This window comes from Lissotriton vulgaris, chromosome 7 (genome assembly GCF_964263255.1).
Source record: "Lissotriton vulgaris chromosome 7, aLisVul1.2, whole genome shotgun sequence".
Lineage (NCBI taxonomy): Eukaryota > Metazoa > Chordata > Amphibia > Caudata > Salamandridae > Lissotriton > Lissotriton vulgaris.
In genome coordinates, this window is record NC_141695.1 from 1,609,984,036 (window position 1) to 1,610,009,679 (window position 25,644).

A 25,644-nucleotide genomic window follows, 5' to 3' on the forward strand; every position below is an offset into this window, starting at 1 on the left:
AGCATTTGTCTGCCTGACGCGTTTCAGGGCCTTGCGCCCCTTCCTCATAGGCTGCTTGGCATGCGATCGTGATTCGCTCTTTTATTCAGTTTATTTGCATGCTTCTCATTGGTTCCCTGCCCGTAGTGGGCTGCACTTAGTCCGTGCAAAATTTCATTGCATGCTGGGATTTGTATTTTCTTTAGAGCCAACAGTCTTTACCTTAGTAGGTTCACTTTCACATACAACTTTAAAATCAATTGCTCTCACCTTAGTAGGCTCCAGGAGGTATTGGAGAGTCTTTTACATCAGGTTTGCTGCGCTGAACAGGTTCAAATAAGTTTCAATCCCCAGCCTCTTCTCACATTGTAACCGAAGATGGTGCAGTCCAGACGCCCACCATATACATTTAAAAGGTAAAAGAACCGTGCCAGCAAAGTAGTCCCTTGTGGGCGTGTCTGTGTTGTGCTGTGGACGTGTGGTGGGGGCGTGACAAACGCTGGAGGCGTGTGGTACGTTCCGCCCTCATGCCATGTCTCATATCGTGTGCTGTGGGCGTGTGCTAGGGGTGTGGGCGTGTGCGGGGCGCGGATTACGGGAAAAAAAAGCGAGCGTTGTGCCCAATATTTCATTTTTTTTTTCTTCCCAGGTTCTGTACATTCCAGCTCCGGGTGTCCACCCTGCTCCCTTTAAATACCCCTGCACCCCATAATCATAACCCACCCATACTCCTTAAAATACCCCAACACCCTTAAACACTAACCCATCTTAACCCTATGAATATACCCTGTACCCCAAAACCCAAACCTATCCCTAAACCCTAAAAATACCCCTGTACCCCAAAACCAAAATCTAGCCCTGAACCCTATAAATACCCCTGTACCTCAAAGCCCAAACCTACCCCTGAACCCTAAAAATACCCCTGTACCACAAAACCCAAACCTAGCCCTGAACCCTAAAAATACCCCTGTACCCCAAAACCCAAACCTACCCCTGAACCCTAAAATACCCCTGTACCCCAAAACCCAAACCTAGCCCTGAACCATAAAAATAACCCTGTACCCCAAAACCCAAATCTACCCCTGAACCCTAAAATACCCCTGTACCCCAAAATCCAAACCTAGCCTTGAACCGTAAAAATACCGCTGTACCCCAAAATTCAAACCTAGCCCGAACCCTTAAAATACCCCTGTACCCCAAAACCCAAACCTACCCCTGAACCCTAAAAATACCCCTATTCCCCGAAACCCAAACCTAGCCCTGAACCCTAAAAATACCCCTGTACCCCAAAACCCATACCTATCACTAAACCCTAAAACTACCCCTGTACCCCATAACCCAAAAGTATATCTGAACTCTTAAAATACCCAAACACCCCAAAACATATACCTCAGTGCCCCAAAACATATACCTCTATACCCATAATTACCTTATCCAAACATTTTTAAAAAAAATGCTTTTACCATTCATGCATTTACAACGAATTTCATTGTAAATGTATGTGTGGTAAAAGCATATAAAATGTAATGCCATGCGTTATAATGGCATTGCGGAGTCATTGTACTTTTGTAATGAAAGTATGCGGAGTAATGGAATGCGGAAAGAAAGTTGCGGAATAATGGGTGTTTACCCTCCCCCGGTAAGTACATTGGTGGCACGGCGGCCCACATCTCCAGCAACATACTCCTATTTTTTCACCACCGATTTGAAAAATGCACAGGTCGCTCTCATTGATGGCCAGCACCGACATACACTTTTAGACACACCTCCCGCCACAAGTTCTAGAATTGCGAACTTTAGAGCTGGGCAGCTACGTTCGAATCTCGGCATCAGCTCAACATCCTGTGATTCCAGGCAAATCGCTTTGTCTCCCCGTGCCTACCACAAATGAATGTGTTCTTCCGTAATGTAAATTGTGCTCATGCCATGTTGTCGAGTTCGCGCTATATAATATTGCAAGGAAAAATAAAGTAGGGAAACTCGAGTTCACACACTACTGAACGCGCACTCTTAAGTGCATCACCAGTGCACTGTGAATCGGAGCGTTTCACAGGCCTGTCACAGATAAGAAATGCTATCAAAGCGAAATCCTGCAAAACAATATACTACTGGCCAGCAGCAATTCATACCCGGACAACCTCGGGACGGGCTGCTAGTATAGCTATATAGATATATAGATCAAACACGATGCAGGAACCCATTTGGAAAAGGCCACAAGGAAGCTGATAAAAGCACACATTTATTGGCAGCATGCTGACAGTCGGCACAACAGAAGTCCTGTTCTGTGAATATAATTGCGCCATACGCGTTTCGGGAATCACCATATCCCTTCGTCAGTGGCGTGCAGGAAAAACGAAGTGTCAGCGCCTTTGAATTTTAAATGCTTCAACCCCGCCCTTTTAGGCGCGGCCGTGGACACGGCCCTCTGGGTATCGTAGTGCAGGTGAGTAAAGCCCCAGTGGGTGCGCTGTTCACTGCGATGATTAAAAGAGTTTTTACATCCCACGTGGGTGGATACAGGAGTCCGTGGTCAAATGTCCTGCTTTGCTGATGCCAATGTGTTGTAGTGGGCACCACCCTGCATGGCGCACACCCACCTTACATCCAGTCACACAGACACCGCTTTAGTGTCTGCAGGCCCGCAGTTCAGCGGTGGGCCTTTTCCGCGACCGGAAAAGCCGCCTAACATCAAACACGATGCAGGAACCCATTTGGAAAAGGCCACAAGGAAGCTGATAAAAGCACACATTTATTGGCAGCATGCTGACAGTCGGCACAACAGCAGTCCTGTTCTGTGAATATAATTACGCCATACGCGTTTCGGGAATCACCATATCCCTTCGTCAGTGGCGTGCAGGAAAAACGAAGTGTCAGCGCCTTTGAATTTTAAATGCTTCAACCCCGCCCTTTTAGGCGCGGCCGTGGACACGGCCCTCTGGGTATCGTAGTGCAGGTGAGTAAAGCCCCAGTGGGTGCGCTGTTCACTGCGATGATTAAAAGAGTTTTTACATCCCAAGTGGGTGGATACAGGAGTCCGTGGTCAAATGTCCTGCTTTGCTGATGCCAATGTGTTGTAGTGGGCACCACCCTGCATGGCGCACACCCACCTTCCATCCAGTCACACAGACACCGCTTTAGTGTCTGCAGGCCCGCAGTTCAGCGGTGGGCCTTTCCCGCGACCGGAAAAGCCGCCTAACATCAAACACGATGCAGGAACCCATTTGGAAAAGGCCACAAGGAAGCTGGTAAAAGCACACATTTATTGGCAGCATGCTGACAGTCGGCACAACAGCAGTCCTGTTCTGTGAATATAATTACGCCATACGCGTTTCGGGAATCACCATATCCCTTCGTCAGTGGCGTGCAGGAAAAACGAAGTGTCAGCGCTTTTGAATTTTAAATGCTTCAACCCCGCACTTTTAGGCGCGGCCGTGGACACGGCCCTCTGGGTATCGTAGTGCAGGTGAGTAAAGCCCCAGTGGGTGCGCTGTTCACTGCGATGATTAAAAGAGTTTTTACATCCCACGTGGGTGGATACAGGAGTCCGTGGTCAAATGTCCTGCTTTGCTGATGCCAATGTGTTTTAGTGGGCACCACCCTGCATGGCGCACACCCACCTTCCATCCAGATAGATATAGATATAGATATATATATATTATTCATACACACTGTGACTATCCTGTAAATCAACCAACTGCATTTGAACCTGCATTTATCTGTAATTCACTGCATATAGCTTGCAAAGTATTATTTCACTTACCAGCACCAGGCCTGGCTTGGTACTAGAAAATAGAATAACTAAATAATATTTTTATAACAAACAAATTGGTCTGAGTTTAGTCTTTGAGTGTGTGAAATCCTTTCTTGCCTGAGTTGGTACAATAAATATATACACACACACACACACATAATACTGACAGTCACCTGTAGGTAGTTATAGTTAGGACTTAGTTTCCATAGGAAAAGTGTTTTTTGTTTTGCTAATAACTTTGGCGCTCTTTTAGAAATCTTCATGTCATTTTCAAAACTAGTTTGCCACTAACTTCAGGTGCTGTCTGAAATGTTTTGGGGTGATCCGTAAAGGGGGAGAGGGTCCAAAATGTGTTTTCCCACTGCAATTTCCCATTGGGATTTAGACATGACTACAGCCGGAACCGCTGAACGGAATTACAGCAAATTTGGCAGAAAGTTAGATCTTGGTCCAGAAAAGAGTACTTCTGGTAATTTGGAGTTCTCAAAGAAAAAATATTTATGTGTGTATACATAGAGACACAGCTCGACTGCAGTGGATCTGCAGATCCATAAGCCAACATTAATACTGTGATTGGCTGGCCACAACTTGACAGAAAGGTGGTGGCTGCTGTTTTGTGAATTGGGACACGGTTCCCAGCGGTGGAAATAAAATCTAAAAAGTATATAAGGGCGCAGGATAGAGGCATCCTCACCCCATGGGACTTATGGAAAGAATCTGTGAGGGACCCCTCATTTTCAAGAAATTGTCCAATTCTTTTTATATTTTTCATGTGCAAGAATCTGCGGATGCACTGTGGCCCCATGTGCATGTGTGATGGTTACAGGGATTCAGACCCCAATTAAAAAACATACACCCATTCACACACCCACTCACACATCCATCCACTCACATGTCTATACAGTCACTCACACACACTCTCACACAGCCATTCACTGAGACTCCAAGAAGCACTCAAACACCCACTCAGATTCACACAGCAGCTCACAAACAACTGCGAGACCCACACAGCCACTTAACACACCTAGTCATATACCCACCTACCAATCACACACTCACATGCCCACTTACACACTCACAAAACCACTCGCACACCCAGGAAACAGCATCCAGCCCTGGCAGGTTGTTGCTCGACAGGTCATTTTTGCTAGCAAAAAAGCACTGCACCGCTCCCGCTTTTCTTACAGGGGCCAATATTGCAGCACTACTGCCCCCAGTAAGAACAGCAGCCCCCATGGGAACATAACTGGCCCCCACCCTTCCGGCCCACCGGGGAAATGCCCGGTGCGTGCTATGGCCAGCCCAGCCCAGCAAACACCCACTTACAGACCCACACAGCTACTCACACACCCACGTATCCACTCACACACCCACTCACACACTCACTGGATTAAATGTGTTGTTGTTTGTATTGAATATGTGCTTTTGGTTGGGTACAGATCTGTGGATCCGTAACAGATCTGCCTGCCCCATAGCTGAAAGACCCCTTATTTTGGTTGAGGATCTGGGAATCCAAGTGAGAAATTATGATTTGTAAACAAAAAGAACTAGTGTTTGGGATAAATGATGTCTCTGAAAAGAGCATTTGAGTTTATGGTGTGTAGACATAGAACATGATGCAGTCTTTTAAGTTCTTGAATAACACCCTGTTGCATCTTTCTGTGAAGTATACTCCGCCATTTTGATATATTCCATTCATGTCGAAGCGTAATTTGTTATGGTATATAGAGCCCATGTTGGAGAAATGCAGACACTACTTTTTTTACATGTTTCATGGTTTACGTTATCTGTGGAAAAGATTTTGTTGACTACTGCAACTTTTGCCTTTGGCAAATGTTGGAGAACACCAAGGCAGTATATGGGGAAAGTATTAACATTTTACTAAAGGTATCCTTCATTAGGATTTCCAGACCTACTCCAGTAATTGGGCCTAGATCGTTGCCACCACAGTGCAGAATCATGAGGTCTGGATGTTGGCAGTCCACAATGCTTTCAACCAAAAGCAGGAATTGATCCCACTTTAACCCTCTCTGGCCAACCCAAGTAATGTTGACATTAGAAAAATCTAGGTCCCTGTCAATGCCACTCCTTTGTAGTACTCTCTCTGGCCCAAAACACAAAACTATGGAATACAATTCAGACTGACACTTTTGGAGATAAGCATGAGTAGCACACAGGAAAAGGCTGCAGCGGAATGAGACGGCTTTAATCATGAAAGTAGCGAAAATGGAGAACAGAAAGCAAAATATAACAACATGTTTGGACGATGGAGATGTGCAGGAAACTATAATTTGATATTGAATATAACAGAAAAAGTACCTAACTCTGTGATTGGCTTTGGAAAAATAAAAAAAAAGTTATGTTGTTTTGGATATACTTGGAATTGCTAACAGTCAACTAACCATACCTGCTGCAGTTAATATGAAGCTAGAATGCTGTTTAGAAAAAGCCTTTTTGACCTATTGGTAGGCAGTTACTACTGTAAACATTGTTACTATGGAAACAGAGCTAAAATAGTGTGGGAGAAGGGAACAAAAGAGACTGCAGTGTGAAACTGAAAAGCATATTAGTGTACAAAAATTGCTCAGGAAGTGTATGTCTTATAAGTGACAATAGTTTACAAAATAAAATGTAGATGGAAAGCATTAACATCAGATTGTTGAATGCTTTTAAGGGTTCCTCGTGTATCTACTACAGATTCACACGGGGTGCAGTGGAGGATCCATGAAAAACCAATGAAATTGTGCTTCTTTATAGGAAATATGGAAAGGGGTAAAAAAGAGTTGCCACTTAGAAGAGGTATAACAAAAACAAAAGACAAAAGGAAGCCTGTGATTTGCTAAGTACAGGAGTATGAGTGAGAACACATTGGGAAGGATAGCCATTAAAGGTACTTTTCTACTGAGAGTGGATGAGGATTGTGGTACTTCTGGCTAGAGTTTTGCAATGGAAAACGGATGTTAACAGATATTACAATAAAAGCTGGACAACAGCAAAGTTTTTATAGGTATGTTAATTAGGTTGGACTTTAAAAAAAGTATATTTAAAAAAACTGTGAGTGCATATTAGCTCAAAGAAAATGTGTAGCTTCTAGACACTAGATTAAAATGCAAAATAGAAGGGAGCTTAGATGACAACATTAACTAAAAATATAGTGAGCATTAAAGGAGGAAGAATAATTGCTATACTGAAAATATAGTTATTTTATTAAGCCTGTATGAATGAATGTGTTATAAATTAGATGTGGGTGCTTGCTTATAATATGAAATTTAATAGTATGTAATTAGCCCCCCTACACATTCAGGCAGACACTTACACACCCAGTTACACTCCCACAAAAGCAATTATGTACCCACCACTCATATAGCCAGTCTCTGCCACACTCAGTCACACACCTATAAAACCATTCATACATCCATATACTCACCTATACATCCACTTACATAGTCATTCACAAATCCATACAGGTACGGTCACACCCACTCACACACCTATGCAGCCATTCATTTACCCAACACTCAGACAGCCAGTTACAGCAGCATGTATACACCCATATACCCAGTTATATATCCAATCACCTACCCATACAGCCACTCACAACCCTATTTATAAAACCATGCACCCACTCACGCACCCAGTCAGACCGTGACAGAGGCACTTACATATCCACCCACACAGCACTTATTTATCTACCACGAATAGAGCCACTAGTACACACAGTTACTCACCCAAACAGGCACTAGCACAGCCAGTTACCAATCTATGCAGTCACTAACTTATCCATTTAGATATCCATACAGTCACTAACACCCCATCACACACCGCTACCTACACATCCAGTGACACACGGCACAGAAGCACTGATCCACTCACTCACATATCCACTCAACCACTCACATACCCAGTCACCCACTAATACAGCCACTCATATACAAATCTATACACCCATACTCAGACACATACACAGTTATGTTATTTTATTTTTATATAGCGCAAAACACCACTGGTCTCTAAGCGCTTCTAGAGAAAGAACAGGTCATTAGCGTAGGCAGGTCTAGTGACTGCGGGGCGGAAACCTAGACAGATGTCAATGTCGCTCTAAACAAGTGGGTCTTTAAAAGCTTTCTAAAGGAAAGTAGAATCGATTCTTTTCACAGGTTCTCCGGTAAGTCGTTCCATATCTGTGGAAGGAGGACCGAAAACGCTCTGCCCCCTTTGGTTTTAAGATTGTACCTGGAAGGGGCTAGCCTACCAGCCTCGAAAGAACGTAGAGCCCAGCCGGGAACGTACTTTTTCACTCGATCTTTTATATATTTAGGTGCATCCCCATAAATGGCTTTATGGGCTATACAAAGACTCTTAAATTGCACACGCTGTTTAATGGGCAGCCAGTGCAGTTTATGTAGTAATGGAGTGGCTCGCGTTCTCCTAGGGAGTCTAAAAATGGGCCTGGCCGCATCATTTTGTACAACTTACAGTCTCCTCAAGAACGTCTGGGGAATGCCCAAATAGAGGGCATTCCCATAATCCAGTTTGGAGATGACGGTGACGGAAATAATTGATTGTAATACCGAAGTAAAGAGGAGAGGGACAAATCTCCGCAGTTGCCTAAGTAAGCCCGTTCAAATGCCCACAACCAACGAAACCTGACAGGACATAGACAAGTCCAAGTCCATTTTCAGTCCCTGGCTTTTTACTACTGGCACTGGGGTTGGGACCGCCCCTAATTCTAGGGGCCAAAAAAGATCACACCAAGGGCTACTATGAGCTGGAATAATAAGCACCTCGGTTTTTTCTGGGTTGATTTTCAAGGAATTTGTTGCCATCCAGCTAACAGTGAACCTAAGTAGATCCGTTACTGAATCTTGAACCTGGCTGGTATTATCAAGCCGTACCAGGAGTTGGGTGTCATCGGCGTAATTAAAGACCTGGCAGTCTCTGCGTGTGAGAGCCTCCACCAAGGGTTGTAGGTAGATATTGAAGAGGAGTGGAGACAGTACCAAGCCCTGGGGAACTCCACAGGTCAGAGAGCCCAAGGTCGACAACTGCTCACCCATTTGAACTCTCTGAGTGCGATTCGTCAGGAAGGATCTTAGCCATTGAAGAGCTTGCCCCTTTATGCCCAGATTCGACAAACAGTTCAGCAGAATGGAGAAGTGTGGCTCAACGGTTAGAGCGGCAGACCCTGATGCAGAAGTTTGGCACGGGACCAGGGTTCAATTCCCACCTCGGCGGGTCTTGGGCTCAATTTCCTCGAACCAGATAATTCTCGCCTCGGTGCCTATTCTAATCATAAGTCCCACTCTGCAACTCTGGCCAATAGGTTGCTTAATCTCCACAACAGCCCCAACTACGCTAGGATGCCTGGCTTCACCTTGGGGGTGCCCAGGAGTGGGCACTTCACAGGGAAACGCCAGGAAGGGTTCCTCAGCGGTATTCGTACAAGCGCCAAGAGGCCTCTGGGTAGTCGTGTGCTATACAAGTACCTCTACATTTACATTTACAATGTTATGGCTTACCATGTCGAATGCTGCTGACCGATCTAATAAAATCCGAGCATTCGGTTGATGTTATTGGCCCTAACTCTAAGCTCCTCCAGGATGGACACCATCACCAGCTCAGTACTATGGTGTGCTCTGAAGCCCGCCTGTCTAGTATGGAGCAATTGGTGGTCATCTAAGTATTTTGCAAGTGTTTTCAGAACATGTTGTTCCAAACTTTTTGCTAAAAAAGGGAGCTGTGAGATGGGCCTCTAGTTTTTTTAAGGCTGTCGTACCTGCCCCTGGTTTTTTCAATAGGGGGGTGACCCTTGCTTCCTTCAGGTTAGTTGGTAGATAACCCAGGGCTAAGGACTTATTGAGTAATCCCAAAGCCTGCCTTTCCAATCCCGGGAGAGCCATTTGGAAAAGCCTCGGAGGACAGGGGTCCATTCGAGAGCCTGATTTAATTTGTTTTGCTAGTGCATCCAAAGTGGCAGAATCAAAACTTGGGAAACTAGACAGCTGGCTGCTAGGGCAGGGGGGGCTAATCTGATCCAGCGAGTTGAAGTCAGTGGGGGTTGCGGTGATTTCTGCAACAATGTCCAAAACTTTCTGGAGAAAGAAATCCTGGAATCTATCGCAGTCAAGAGCGATTGTGGGCATTTTTTCCCCTTTCTGACTCAGCTCCTTCAAAATGGCAAAGATCTATTTTTGTTTATTTCCTGCCAGGGTAATCCTTTCTTCGTAGAATGCAGCTTTCCTAACTAGGATAGCTGATTTATACGTAGTAAAGAGGGCTTTATAGGTTTTTAATTCTGTTGGCTCATAATTAAGCCTCCACCGCCTCTCAGTTTGGCGGAGGAGTTGCTTTTTTTCCCTTAGTGTGTCGTCAAACCATGGGGCCCCTTTTCCTTTGTCTCTAACCCTTTCTTTCCGTTCAGGTGCCAGGGAGTCAATGGCCTGTTGAAGCCGGGAGAATAGGGCCGCACTTTTGTGGTCTAGGTTGTCCTCATTCCCCACAGGGAAACGAATTGAGTGCAGCATAGTTACTAAAGAGTCTGCCTCAACATTTTTCCACAATCTGGCCTTCTTCCACAAAGGTGGAGGTCGCAAGAGTGGGCTGTCACTAGGGACACAATATCTTAACAGTGAGTGATCCGACCAGGCACAGGGGCTGATATCAGTTACCTAGACACCAGTATATACCACTTATGTAGCAATCCACTTGCTTATAGTATGTAATCACAAGGTAAATGTATTCTATATTTGCTTTTCGGATATCTACTTGTCTATATAGGAATAGAAGCTGGAATAGTGAGGTGATTTAAAAAAAATATATGCTTCTTGACAGCATCCTCAAACTGGACAACAGATGACATATTTAGTGCATCTGGTATATAGCATTTGATACAAGGAGTGAACATGTCTTGCAGGTTTGGTGAAACAGCAGGGATGGTAAGTATCTGGTCAAGTGGCAAGGATCCCACAGATGGCCCAGCTGCTGATGGATCATGCACCACATTCCCTCTTTCTTATCATCCTGTGATACGTCCTTGTATGTATGGTTTTTAGGTGTTTTGAAATAGAGCATGTGCCATCTGAATACTTCTTCAACATACCTCTTGAAAGGTTTTTGCTGCATAGATTGCATTGGACACATTTTGAATCAATTCTCTTTTCTCCTGAAGGTATAGAGCAATATTTCCAAACGGAGAAATTCTTTGGAGGTGGTAATTATTTTTCTTCTTTGTCCTATTCTTTAAATTCCCTTCTATCTTCAGCAGAAGACATCTTAACTTTGAAATTCTCTTCTTTTGAAGAAAAGCCAAAAATGCAGTGGAGCTGTTCTTTTGAGACTGTCTCAAGAGAGATGTGAAACCGAAATAACTGATTTAGGGTATGGTTTGCAATGTGGATGGGTGGAGAAATTTATAGTGGCATTACGGCAGATCCGCAGAAACTTGCTGTATTGCATTTGTAGAAGGTTTAAATAAGTTACGTTGATTTGTTGATTGTACCTGTATTTCTCACTGCAGTCGCCATTCGGGGCAATCCACTAAGCTGATCACATGAACTGTGGTGCCCGTATGTTAGAGTGGGCCCACCTCAGTCAGGGTCAGCATGCTAGTGGTTTGAGACATTCAGGGGAGGATAAAAACGTAATACTGAAGCAACCACACAGCGGACGCGCGCAGAGGACGCACCGCCGGTGCACCAAAGGCAAGTTCATCTGCGCCCATCGGTGCCGTGCGCCATGAGCCCTGCCCGTTTTTCCAAAATGATTTATTCCAGAAAGCAATTTATTGCTCTTAATCAGGGTAAGTATGGTAACCATGCTTTGCATACCTGGAATTTGAATACTTTCCCCATTATATGTCCCCTGTGCAAATATTATTTTGAGAGTTATAATTACACCCATCTTCAACTAGCCTTATACATGATAACAACATTTCATGCGCCAAATCTCGTGCCCTTAAGGCTATTTTGCTCAAAGCCAGATCAGTCATTAGGCATAAGATGGAGCTAGAGTGTATGTTGCAGGTAACCAATCCTGATTTGATATTCCTTACGGAAACATGGGCCACCCCTACCTCAGAGCCGGACTGGGTGGCAGCACTGCCTCCTGGCTACTCACAGGCTGCTCTGCCGAGACTAGGACAATTGGGTGAAAGCATTGCAATAATATATAGAGCTGAATATAAGATTACATTTGAATCAGCACCTTTGTCTGGGGCTGAAGCTATTGCACTTAATATCAAAATCAACAACAAGTTTTCCTTTCCTGGTTTGCTCCTTTATAGACCAACTGGACCTAAAGCCCCTTTTACACAAGGCCTACTCTCTTTGTTGGAATCCTGTCTGGACACTTCTTCTTTCACTATATAGGTGACTTTAACTTTCATTTAGAGCTTTCTACTGATCTCTCGACCAGGACACTACTGGATAATTTTAAAGGATTCGGCCTGTCCCAGATAGTTGAAGGCCCTACACATAAGGCGCTCCACACTCTGGATGGCATCTTCACCAATCTTGCCACTATTGAAATTGACAAGATCTTGCCACTTACATGACAGACCACTAAGCAATATTCTTTAGTTTATCTGCCTCCGATTCCATCCCCGGTAAAGTGCCTACCACCAACTACCACTCACTCCTGGCGGAGCATCAATTTTGACACCCTTAATAATCTGCTTAGTAACAACGCACCACTGCTTACAAGTGATTCTGACTGGGATGCAGCCAGCTATGACTATTGGATTAGATCTGCTATTGATCAAGTGGCTCCCATGAAATTGATGAACCAACATAGGTACAAACCTACCTCCCCAGGTATTCTGTAGAGTTAAAAACTCTCAAATCCAAATGTAGGCACGTAGAACAAATATGGAGGTCAGACTACAGTGTAGAAAGTAAAAACCACTACAATCAGGCTCTTGCAGAATATAAAGATGCTATTATTAGGGCAAAGAAGAAATGTTATACTACCAAAATTGAAATGTCAAAGCACTCTACTAAAGAGCTCTTCAAGACAGTGTCTCTACTATCCAAACTTCAACATGGAAATCAGTTTAGCCCTGATCAGACCTTATGCAACAAAATGGTGTCTTTTTTTCAAACCAAAATTCAATCTATCTACAGGGAATTAGAGGGGACAGGTCTTGCCCCCCAAATGTCTTCTCTGCCTGGTCTGGTTGAGAGTCGGCAATTACTAACCATTTGGCCAGTTTCTCACTTTTTACGGTGGACTCAGTAAATGACCTTTTATTGACCATTAAGTCAGGCTCCCCAGACAATCCTTGCCCCCCACTATCATGGTATCTCAAACTTAGTCAGTCAGACTCTTGCCTTGCTACTAAATACTGTCATAAAGTACGGGGACTTTCCACTGTCTTAATAGAAGGCCTGTATCAGATTGATCCTAAAGAAGCCTACCCTGCTCGCCTGTGATGTTACTAACTACCGTTTGGAGAAACCCCTAAATAAAGAATTAAACAACTACTTGAACTCAAATAACCTACTTGACAGTACTCAATATAGCTTTTGAGCCAACCATTCTACTGAGTTTGCATTAGTCATGGCCATGGAGGAACTCAGATGGCAAATTGATAGAGGGTGCAGGGCGGTCCTCATCCTGTTGGACCTGTCCGCTGCCTTTGATATGAGGAGCCACTCCGTTATCACGCAGTGATTGAGGGCAATAGGGATCCAGGACTCTGCGCTGGCCCACCTCACCTCCTTCTTGACAGGGAGAGAACATAGGGTCTGCTGGGATAACCTTAAGTCAGATGAATTCCATCTTCCTTGCGTTGCGGAGTCCCTCGGGGCTTGGCACTTTCACCTACATTGTTCAATATTTATGTGACTCCCCTGAATCTACTAGTTATGAACCAGGTTACCTCTTCATGCTATTTCACTCTAAGAATTTTGCGGAAGATTTTACAGTATTTCCAGATGGAGCTGCGAAAAACAGTTGTTAGAGCACTGGTTCGGTCTCAGATTGATTATTGCAATGCTCTTTCTCTTGGTTTGGATAAGAGACAATTGAACAAATTGCAATCCCTACAGAACGCGGCAGCTCGGACCCTACTAAATTTCCCCAAATATAGTCATATATCGGGGACCATCAGAAAACGTCATTGGCAACCAGTCAAGGAGCAAATTGAATTTAATGCGTTATGCTTGATTCATAAAACCTTACATGGAGGAGGTCCCACAGAATATTGTAAATTATTTCAATGGTATACTCCTGGACGCTTCCTGCGGTCAGCAAAGAAAGCACTCCTTAGGACTCCAAGAATCAAAAAAGCAAAGTGGATGGCAGAAGCCTTACTCATCTATCTTCTAAACTATGGAATAAACTGCCACTTAATATTAGATTTTTACCGGCCCATGCACATTTCCTGACCTTGTTGAAAACCTGGCTTTTTCCCACCCAGTAACATTCTTTTTTCCTGGCCTTTTCATATCTTTGCAATTCCAGCGCCAAGACGCCTCGGCAATAGAGCGCTTTACAAACTTTTATGTACTTAATTACTTTAAAATGCATAATTAGAATAAATGTGTTAATAAAATGTATTTTTAAACTTGTAAAAATGTTTATTACTAATTTGAACTTATAGGTGAAATTGTAGTACAATTTATACTTAAAAAAAGGTGAAATTCACTAAAAAATAAAGGCTACAGGGACGTTCTAGTTAGGAAATGGCATTAAAAAAAGTAAAAGTTGAAATTCACTGGAGAAAACAAGGCTAAGAAACAGAATTTTTTTTAAACTTAGAAATTCACTGAAAAAGTTTACAGGGATGTTATAGTTATGCTCAGATTTCTCACACAAAACCATAGCAATTCTGCAGTTATAGCTACCTGAGCTAACTGTAACCTATGCCCCTGCAATGGACTGCTTATGACCTCACATATTATATCACCCATGACATGTCTCACTCATGACAGTGAATACCACTGTTGACATCTCAAATGACATTGCTGATGACATCATCAAGCGAAGCAAACTTCAGTACACTTCATAAAATACCATGTAATTTTTTTTTAAAATAAGAAGACACAGGTGAGAGATTTATAGCACAGAGCTCACTGTAACCTTATCAACTACTACACAAATTAATCAAGTACAAGACAGTTCTCAGCAGATAGTCCAGTCTTTTCTAAAATCACTATTCTAAGCAGTAATGACCGAAGTAAACCATCTATCTATATAGGCTAGTCTATTGGAAACTACAACACCATTCGTGAACCTAGAAAAAGGTTTTAGAGCAAATGTCACATTTACACAAACCACTACAACGTACAACCAGTATGGAGTCCTTAGTGGACAGGCCACTATGTGACAAACCACTTGTAAAATTATTCTTCATCCTGGAGAAAGGTGCGAGAGTTGAGTCTATTGTAAATGTCTACTAAACTGAGCTATCACACTAGAGAAAGGTCTTAGTGAACAGATGAATTTATTGCAATTTACTAATAAAGTCATTCATCGTAAAGGAGAAAGGACTAAGGAAACTAGTCAGTATGTCATAAAACAGAAACTATACTCTGCCATCACTGTGAAGTGAAGTCTCAATGAACAGTTTAGACTGTTGCAAAGCACTACCATGGGCATACATTAGCAAGGGACATGTCATTGTAGAGACTAGTTCAGTGATAAATTGTATACCCGCTTTTAAAAAAGGATTAGAGATTAGATGACCTATGTAAGAAATAGTATCACTTGTTAGTAATACCGAAAGAATAATAATTTAACTTGTGTCTTAGCTTAGTCTATATCTTTAAGTTCTAGAAACATTTATGAAGCACACTCACTGGATGATGTCATCAGTGATGTCACTGACCATGTCATGAGTGATGTAATATATGAGGTCATAAGCAGCACATTACTGGCCGTAAGTTATTGTTAGCTCAGGTAACTATAACTGCTTAATTTCTATGGTTTTGTGTGAGTAAAATCTGAGCCTAACTAAAATGTCCCTGTAACCTTTGTTTTTTTTCAGTGAATTCTAAGGTATGTTTAATTCTATATCCTAACTATACCATCCTTATAACCTTTGGTTTTTCAGTGAATTTCTCAGGTGTTTTAATGATATTTCCTAACTATGTCACTGTGAGCTTTGTTTTTTTAGTAGAGATATATATATGATAGGTTTGTTTTAAATCCTTAATTTTTCAATTGGGAGCTGAATCCCTACACAGCAATTGGCTAATTTGATATTTTGTATGCTCTTGTTAAAGTGCACATGGATTGTCATTCCCTTTTATACTAAATCTCAGACATCCCTAGACCTTTAATGTTGAATACTTTTTGGGTCCATTGATGAGTACCAGAGTGTGGGGGGCCAACCGGAAAAGCACAACTGGCTAAATTGCAGTTCCCTCGCTCTTTAGCAAAGGAAAGTTGGTGTTGTAGATGTAGGACATACTCTTATTGTCATTAACTGTGCTCCCTCTGACTCTGCCTTCTTATAACATAGCCATTTGATGCAATGGTTGGAGAAGGTCATCATTGGCAGCCAGAACAGGTGCACAACCCACCGAATGCTTCCCCTGCCTTCTTAGGGTACATTCATTTTTTTCCTCCTCAGTGCTACACATCACTGCTCCCCACTCCAATCCATGCACCCATCTTACCTTTTCCTCGTTCCGGCCTCCAACTAATTCCGGACCAAAATATGCAAAAGATATAATACTCCTCATGATATGGCTGTTGCATACATAGAAAGTAGAGTAGACCGTGCCTTGAACTGGTGTAACAGCATTGGACACTACTTAATTGTATTGCTGACTTGTTGGAGGTACTATCTTAATATGTTCCTCTATTGTTACAACCAAATACCCATTGACAAGTGTTGTAAATCATCTAAAAAGGGAGATGAAAACTTACCTGCTTGTTTAGCAGAAAACGCATCCCTGTGGTGATGAAAGACGCCAGGAGATTATAAACAGTCCTGTAAGGAAAACAAACTTCTGTGACATGCTGAGTGGTCCTTTAATTTGTGCACAACAATATACAGCAGATTGTTTCTATTGATAGAAATCTAATGGTGTTCCCCAGGCTCTTTGTTTGGAAAGTATGGTCAGAAGATTGATTCGCAAAGGTAATTTACATTTTTGAGAAATTAGCACTTTTGAATAAGCTTACTAGTTTTTGGCTATTTACAACATTTGAGTGTACATTTTCTCCAAAAGTGTTATTCACAACTCACCACCAAATTGAAGAGCTTGGATCTGTTACACTTTTGAGTAGTTCACTTGTTTGAATAAGTTTACCTCCATTTGACTGTTCACCAAACCCAAGAGTAAATTTACTCCGAAAGTGTTAATTACACTCTGATCGTTTGAATAGCCAAAAAGTAGTGAATTTTCTCAACACTGTAGATTACTTAAAAGTGTATGCCCCCCGGCCCTTTTATTTGGTGAAAATAATTAGGTTGCACTTTGGGAGTAAATTTACACTTGGATTTTGTGAACAGCCAAGAGGTAGTAAACGTATTCAAAAGTGTAAATTACTCAAAAAGTGTAAATTAATGGCTTGCCCTGTATTCTGTATATGATTAGAAATGGCATGCATTGATTTGCTGATATCTTACATTTGGAGTGTGATTGTGGCTTCTCTTAGTCTGAACCTGCACTGTTACCTTATCACCACTGACTTAGCTTTGTTTGCAGATGCCTTCCATTTCACCACCTACTACCTATAACCTGTCTTGCTGAAGCTTTCCTTACATACCATAGGGGCCTCTTTTATTCCCTGATAATAGATCGGGCTCATATCTAACTTTGCTCCAGGGTGTGTATACATTTTGAAAAGTAGTATTCAGGCCTTTGACACTGTGCTTATTCTAGATACATTCTCTGTGCTATGTCCATATCCTCCGCACTGAACGCTGGTCTCCATTCGCAAAGCTGACCACCTTTGTTCTAGAGGCTGTGATCTATGATATCCTAATTTTACTTATTGAGACTGGTCTAAATGCTCTCCTATCAATCTCTTCCCCATCCGTTCAATTTTCTTATTTTCAGCCAGATTACAAGTCATGTGGAACTAAATGAACACATGCTTGCATGGGTTCATTTTGCTTTGCCTGATTACTACTGGTTCAGTTTTTCCGCATCCGGATTTACCTGGTAGAAGAACCTGATGGGACTTTTGCTTTTGGTAAAATCGCATGAGACATTGGCTGCAGCTAGCAAGTCTCATGTCGTTTTGTTCTTTAAAAAAAACAACATACTCTTCCCTTTGTTACACCCTAACGTCCTACCTCATCCCCATCTCACACGCCAGCCCCAGCGCACATTTAGCAACTTCTCAAAGGAGGTGTTAAATGTATGTGGTAAAAATGCATTGAATAGGTCATGGGGGTGCACAGCTGTATAGAACGGTCCCACATGCTTATTCCTCATTTCTTGTGCTTTTACTCCTAAATTGCAATGATACAGGGGGGATTTTACCACATGGAACCATTAGAATTATAAAATGGCCCCAGTACCATGCAACTCCCAAACAGAGCCTTTATGTAGAGCTGCACGCACTCTACATGCTTGCCTTGATGACCCATGCTCAATTGGTTCCTTCAGGTGGTTGATGCCCACGCTCCATGATGACCCGCCCCACCCAAAATACTGCTATGTATCTTCTGTTATGTCACTATACACTCTAACAGCAGGTCTACGAGCTTGGTGCTCCCATCATTCACTTAGAGGCTGCCCTCCATTGGTGTTTTCTTCTGTTACCAAAGGCTAGCCTGCTGACAAAGGATGTAATTTCCTCCTGTACACCACTCCTGTGTCCCAATTTAAATACTGACCTATATGAGTACTGCATTGTTCATACTAACCTATATAATTTGAGGTAGAAACAAAATGTGTCCTTTACAATGCTCTTTAATGAATAAGAAATATGAGAAGATTTATTGCTGGTGCTTGGTGACCGCTTATGATACATACTTCAGGGTACCGCTGAAGCCAGCCTGCATTTTGGCGATGGAGGCATCACAAGTGATATTCGAAATTTTGAGCCGGCCAGCCACATCCTTTGATAATTGGAGCTGGGTCTTGATGTTGACTCCTTCAGCCGAAGCATTGATGGTACCTATATCATAACTGAAGGATAAAGAAAACAGGATGAATCCTTGTTATTGACTTGTTTTTTTGTATACAGCCCTAAACATGTTGACCTTCCAGCACTTCAGAATACTTTGTTCCACAATTAAAACGTGTATATCTGTTGTTTTTAGATGTTTTCAATAACTAGATAGCATTTGAGAAAGGTTATCTGATGATACAACTTTGTTAAGATTAAAATAGTTGGGATGGGTTAGATACATTGAAGAACAAACATGCATGGATACTGGCAGCACAGAGTTAGACCCATCAGTACTGTGGGCCTTCTATACTGGGTCTCCAAGTCACCATGCCCATTGCACCCTAAGAGGTTTGTATAAAGAGGCACACTCTCTGGTGTTTCCTAAATAGCAGGTGTTTCCACAAGGATGTGTTACGTGCATCCCACAAACTGAAGCACCGCAGCTCAAGTAAGAAATCATCAAGTTTCATCTGCTTATACTATATATTTTATTAATGTATAGTGTTTTAGAAAGTGCAACCATGACCATCAGGGTATCAGAGAACTGTACAAGGAGAGCTGATGAGGGTTGCATTACAGTAAAGACCGTAGTCACTTAATATACGCTGTACATAGATTTCAAAGAGTCAGGTATAATACAATCATATACAATATCGCATAGGGTAAATACAGTTCCACCAGAGTTCTCATGTATAGAGTTCCAATTGCTGGCAAAAACAATAGTATTCAGTATCAAATCCGGTGAATGCTGATTTCATACGATTTCTCTTATGTCGCATGTTTTTCTAGTAGTAAGGCTTTAACTTCCATCTTGAACAGCTCGAATGAGGTAATAGTTCTCGTTGAGGGTGGAAGAAGTTCCATAATTTTGGAGCATGTCCAGAGAAACTGCGACCATGAGCTTTTCTTTTTTTGATTCTGACTGGTTCTAGTATGAGGGATTTAGCACTTCTAGAAAATCGTCCACCTCCTGATAGCTTGATCCTATTCATCAAGTATTTTGGACCAGAATTATGTAGAGCTTTGTGTGTTATGAAGGGGGAATTCAATCATAACCGTGTGTGCCTGTTAAGAGTCCTGCTGCTGCATTAATTGCCATTTTCATTGGGACATAGTCCAATCCACATAGAACTTGAGACTGAACCGCCGTTGTAAGGTCTCCTAACGGTATGGCGGGGTTTCGTTTTCTGAGAATATGCAGATGTAGGTTGGCGCTTCTGGTTGCAGCTTTTATGTGAGGTTGCATGTTCAGATTTGAGTCCAGTGTGATTTCTAGTAATACCAAGGAGTCATGGATGGAGAATGGTCAGAAGGTTGGGTTGAGGGGGGTTGTGGAGGGCATTTTCTGTGAATAACCTGGCCTTTTCCTTCAGATGTCATTTTCACCATGAATACAATTCTTCCAATTTATCCTGTGCCCCACAGCTGGCCATTATGTGTTAAGTAAATGTTTTTTTGTTTCTTCAAGTTGACTAACAATATGTCAGCAGATTTTGTAACATTTGTGGTTGTCAAATGGTTTTTGGAGACGCATTTTTAGTTGTTGCAGCAGTAATATAAATGATCTTGCATGTTCCAACCATTAGAAGATAGTTGTTTTGTAGGTGGTGGTATATGTGTGTGTATATGTATATGTATGTATGTGTATATATATATATATATATATATATATATATATATATATATATATATTATGTTAAAGCAACGTTATAGTTAGGTTTAATGTTCAGTAACAACGTAGCGTGTTACTCTAAAAACCACAGAAATTCACCAGGTGTAGTTATCTCATCAAACTATAACTCATGTCCAAAAGTAACTATAACTTGCCCTCCCGCCACGCAGTTTTCTCATTAAGAATTCAATTGCAAATATTAGTGATATCATAGATGGCATGAGTGATGTAATATGTGGGGTAAATAGCAGTGCATGGTGAATGTGCGAGTTATAGTTACGTTAGGAAATGAGTTACAGTTACTTGAGATAAATATAGGCTCGGGGAAGGTGCAGCATGGCCCTTCTCCCCTTTTTTGAGCATTTTGGCGCTGGGGATGGGGTTTCTGGGGACTTATTAGGCTCGGGGAGGGGGCAACACGCCTCTCCCCATTATTTAAATGGCAGCCCGAGGGATGGGGTCCCTGGGGTCTTATTAGGCTCGGGGAGGGAGGCCATGCACCCACCCTCTCCAAAAAAAAAAAAAACATGTGCATCATGACCAGGCCGTGGCCCACCCCATGGGGTTTAATAAAACAAGTGTGGGATCCTGCACTTGGTGTTTTTTTTTTATTTACCCCTGGTTTGTGGATCCTCTGTGATTTGTGGCAAACCCCCCCACCCCCGCCAAAAAAAATAATATTTTGGCCCAAGGGACCCCACCACCAGGCCTAAGTGGTCAGGGTATCCGTACCCTGCCCCTATGTGTTGTTTGTATGGTTTTTTTTAGGACTTGGAACTGAGTCTCAAGTCCTAAAATGGCTGCCACCACTTCCTGGATGAGATGGTGGCAGCCAATCTGATCTCAGGGTGAGATCAGTCGGCTCTGCGGATCCTCAGCGACCTGATACATTCATATTATTTTTAACCTTAATTTCTACAAAACTACTGAAAAGTTTTAAACCAAAACACAAAAAACACTCTTTCTGGACTAAGATCTACCTTGCTACCAAATTTGGTGTAAATCTGCTCAGAGATTTGGGATTTAGCTGTGCCTACAGTTCCTATGGAAAAATGGATGGAGAAAATGTGTTTTGGGACCCCCTGTGAGAATTGGCCTGATATGTGATGTTCACTATTCTAGTGGGCACCCGTATCCGTCCAAACGACGCTTATGGTGATGGTTGTAAAGTCAACCTTATAGACCAGCTATCCTAATGGTAGCATGGACAAAGCAGTCTTAGGCTAATACTTCAGAGAGCATGTGAAGCCAATTGTTTTACCAATTATAATCCCTTGAATACCAAATGAAAGGACACCACACAAGGTATATATCAAATATATATGTATTTATTACTAACACAACCCCTCTGCACTCTTTATGAGGTCAGAGTTCAGGATACAGCACAAGTTACTCAATAAGCATACTATAAGTTGCACAAATACAATTCTGCCCTAGGGGCCTCACGAACCATATACTAAGTAAGTGGTATAAGAACCACTTCAGGAAAGGTGAGTAGGCCTAGGGCATAGGAAATCGCTAGGGCTACACTGAACAACCAAAGGTTAGGAAGTAGGAGTCCCACAGGATGCGTGTGCAGTGTCTAAACACACACTCGAGTTACCATGGACTTTCAATGGGAACTTAAAAGTTACAAAGTAGTTGATTTCGGACACTTCCGGGTGGACTACGGGAAAACCCAGTTAAAGTAGGACACTTGGATAGTTGTTACCCACGGGAGCACCAGAGTACTCGAGTTACCTCACCCAGGGAAGCCGGGTGCATAGGTGTTCTTTCGTGTCGGGTTTCGTCGATCAATCCTAGGGAGAGCTGCAAGAAAATGCTGCAGGCGACCAGGGGGAAGATGTCCTGATGGATCCAAGGGTGGATCGGAGCAGTGAAGAACCTGAAAACAGAGGGGACAGAGTCTCGGTCACTAGCCAGTGACCAGGAAGGAACCAGGCGATGTTGAGATGCAATCAGGTGAAGAAGTGAAGCTTGTCTCTGCAGCCACGTGGACCAGGAGGCACCGACGACAACCAGGAGCTGGATACGGACTGTCCCGCGAAGGTTCTCGCTGTTGGCGGTGTTGGCTTCCGGATCCGAGTAAACAAGCTTTGGCAAAGGCAATCCACGCAGGAAGGGAAGATCAGCTTCTGTTCAGACCAGCAAGGTCTGGGGAGCTTCCCCTTTACAGGAAAGCAGGAGCAAGCCCAGAGCAACCAGGCAAGCAGCATTGTTTCAATAGGATGTCTTTAGGAGGGCCACTAGCCAACGGGCTAGCAACAGCAAAGACTCATCGAGGAGAAATGCTGGCGCAGGCCCCACGCAACACTCGTGGAGTGTGGAGGGCTGAGCTTCGGTGCACTGACTGCTCGGGGTTGGAGCTTCTTAAACCCCAATGCAAAACTTTGAGGATACCTCAGAAGCTGCACAGTTAGAAAAAAGCAGGTTCTGCAGGTTATCCGGTCCCACGTCTCTCGTGTCCGCCATGGGTCTCAGCTTTGCTGTGGATGTGGGTCGGAGTCAGAGAAGTCTGGAAGTCCAGAGGCTGCATCCCTAAGTCTTCGGGTTCCGGCGGGAGTGTCGACAAAGCAAACCGGCAAGTTACTGGTGGTGCCTGTTTGCACAGGGTGGCCCTCCTTGACCACAAGGGAGATGTCTTCAGTCTTCCAGTCGAAATGGAACGTCGAAGGTCCAAGAGTTCGTTTCAGAGTTTCTTTCCAGGATAATCTAATGTCTCTAGACACAGCTCCTAACTTTATAATGATCTAAGGGGCTAGATTACCTGCTAGGTCCCTCCTATGGGTGGAACCTGGGAAGGGGGTGGTTACACCCCTTTCCCTTTGTCCAGTTTTGCGCCAGAGCTGGGGCTGGAGAGCTGGTTTGAACCGGTCTATGCATGGAGCACCTTGTGTGCCCCAGGCAGTGTCTCATTTCTTTCAACCCACCCTGCTGCAATACACTATAGCCTTTCTGAAGTGGTGCTTGCACTTCCCAAGGCAGGAAACCTATTGTCCAGGCCTCCCCTGCTGGAGTTTCGTCCAGCAGCAGGAGGTCAGACTTGTGTCTGTGGCAGCAGCATCCATTTTGTGATGCTGAGGCTCTGTTTAACTTTAACCGGGTAAAGCTACAACTACATGTCTTCTCCCTCTAGGAGAGTGGAATGCTACCCCTGCCACTAGGACTGGCGGGGGGTAGTATTCCAAAGCGTATGACACCTTACACAACATGTTTTGATAAAGCCAAACCAAAGTTAGTATTAACGGCGAGGATTTTAATGCACTTAAGAGTATATGGTATGGCTATTTCATAGAACAGCTATAAGGACATGGTTCCGAAAGCTGCAGACAGGCTCAGCTCATGCTAGAGCACCATCTCACATAAAACCAAGCACTCTGCCTTCAGGATTGTCAAGGCCTGCCATAGGAGTGACTTATAGGTATATATGTGTCTATATATAAGGATAGATATAGGAATACTATATCTAAGCAAGGGGTGATTACACGACCTTGCCCAGGCTGAGTGATCAGCCTGTGGTGTCAGTTTGGATGGCCAGCCAGGGGTGGCATAATACATGCTGCAGCCCCTGGTAGGCCTTGGATGCACCTATGCCCTGGGTACCTATGGTACACTATACAGGGGCTCATAAGGTGACCCAATACCCAATTGGATATGTACCTAAAGTACATGGAGTCCATTTTACAGTGAGAGCAGATAGCCTGGGGCCCTGATTAGCAGGATCCCAGGCCAACTAAGTCGAAAACCAGCTAAACACTAGGCAAAAAGTTGGGGTAACTATATAGTCAGATATCCACCTTCCTACACCCCCTTTTCTTTGTTCTCCGCGTGGCAGATCATCCCAAAACTTTCCATCTTTCCATGCACAAACTAGTCAAAAAGTAACACTTTTATGGAAAGGTTCATGGAGATTCATTAAACAGTGCTAAAGTAATTAGCAACAAAAAAAGGTATTTCCTATGGAAACACCATCCTACCTAGAACTACCACGTGGCCACTGAGAGAGAGATATATATATATATATATATATATATATATATATATATATATATATATATATATATATATATATATATATATATATATATATATATATATATATATATATATATATATTTGTGTGTGAAAACTCTTTTTAAATAGCGGTTACTCAATCACTCCCCATCAGTGAGCAAGGACGTGAAGTCCGAAACGCGTCTGATGGCTTGCACCACAATGAAATAAATATTTTGAGAAAAATGTAAAGACTGACTCGGGCTAATTTTTGAAGTCTGCGTACCTGTCGGTGCAGTGAAGCACACCCGCGACAAGTTGGATTGATATATATATATTCACTAGAAAAAAACAAAAGGTTAACTGGACATTGTTAGGTGAAAATGTCAGTTATAACATGCAGTTTTAAACTAACAAAACTACTGAAATTCATCAGATGTACTTATCTCAAGTAATAACTCGCGCCCTAGTCTTCACGCTCCAGTCATGTACAGTGTTGTTATCAATGATGTTATTTCGGATGCCATAGAACATGTCATGAGTGATGAAATATGGGAGGTAGTCACCAGTGCATGGCGATGGCTGACTGATAGTAACTTTAGGGCTCAAGTTATAGTTACTAGAGATAACTGTGACTGGTGAATTTCACTGGTTTAAAATGGTATGTTTTAACTGACATTTTAACTTAACATATACATTCCCTTTAATCTTTGTTCTTATCAGTGAAGTTCTATGGGTTTTTTTTAATGAAAAGTAAGTTATTACAATTCCTAACGATAACAACCCTTTTTATTAAATTTTAGGCTTTACAGTGAATTTCCATGGTTTTTTATTGTGAAGTAAGATGTTTAAGGTTGTGTATGGTGTGGGGTTGGAAGCAGGACTTGGCCTGTGGACAGGCCTTGAAAATAAACCCCTGCATGTGCCCAACCCCCTGCTGCGCACTGTCTTTGGCTGAAACCTGCTTGGGGTTCAGCACAGGACCTGGCCTTTGGCAAGGCCCGGCACCCAGCCCCCTTCTTTTTTTAATTTTTTTGTTGCATCACAAATCTGATCCACCACAAATCTGTAGTGTTCCACACAGGGCATTGGGGTGGATCTGCTGTGAAAAATATTTTTATTTTTGACCTCAGGGTGTCAGGATACCTCTACCCTGCCTCTATATCTTATTTAA

At 42.8% G+C, this 25,644-nt stretch overlaps 1 protein-coding gene across 2 annotated transcripts in view; it reads right to left on the reverse strand.

Moving 5' to 3' along the window:
- The window catches only part of PLTP (phospholipid transfer protein), a 258,838-nt gene that overhangs the window by 78,043 nt on the left and 155,151 nt on the right, over window positions 1-25,644 (reverse strand). For both annotated transcript variants that reach the window (XM_086932536.1, XM_086932537.1), the window contains exons 5-6: window positions 18,667-18,822; window positions 16,604-16,667 (exon numbers count right to left, since the gene is read on the reverse strand). In XM_086932536.1, the coding sequence (XP_086788662.1) occupies window positions 16,604-16,667; window positions 18,667-18,822 (220 nt within the window). The remainder of the gene's footprint in view (window positions 1-16,603; window positions 16,668-18,666; window positions 18,823-25,644) is intronic.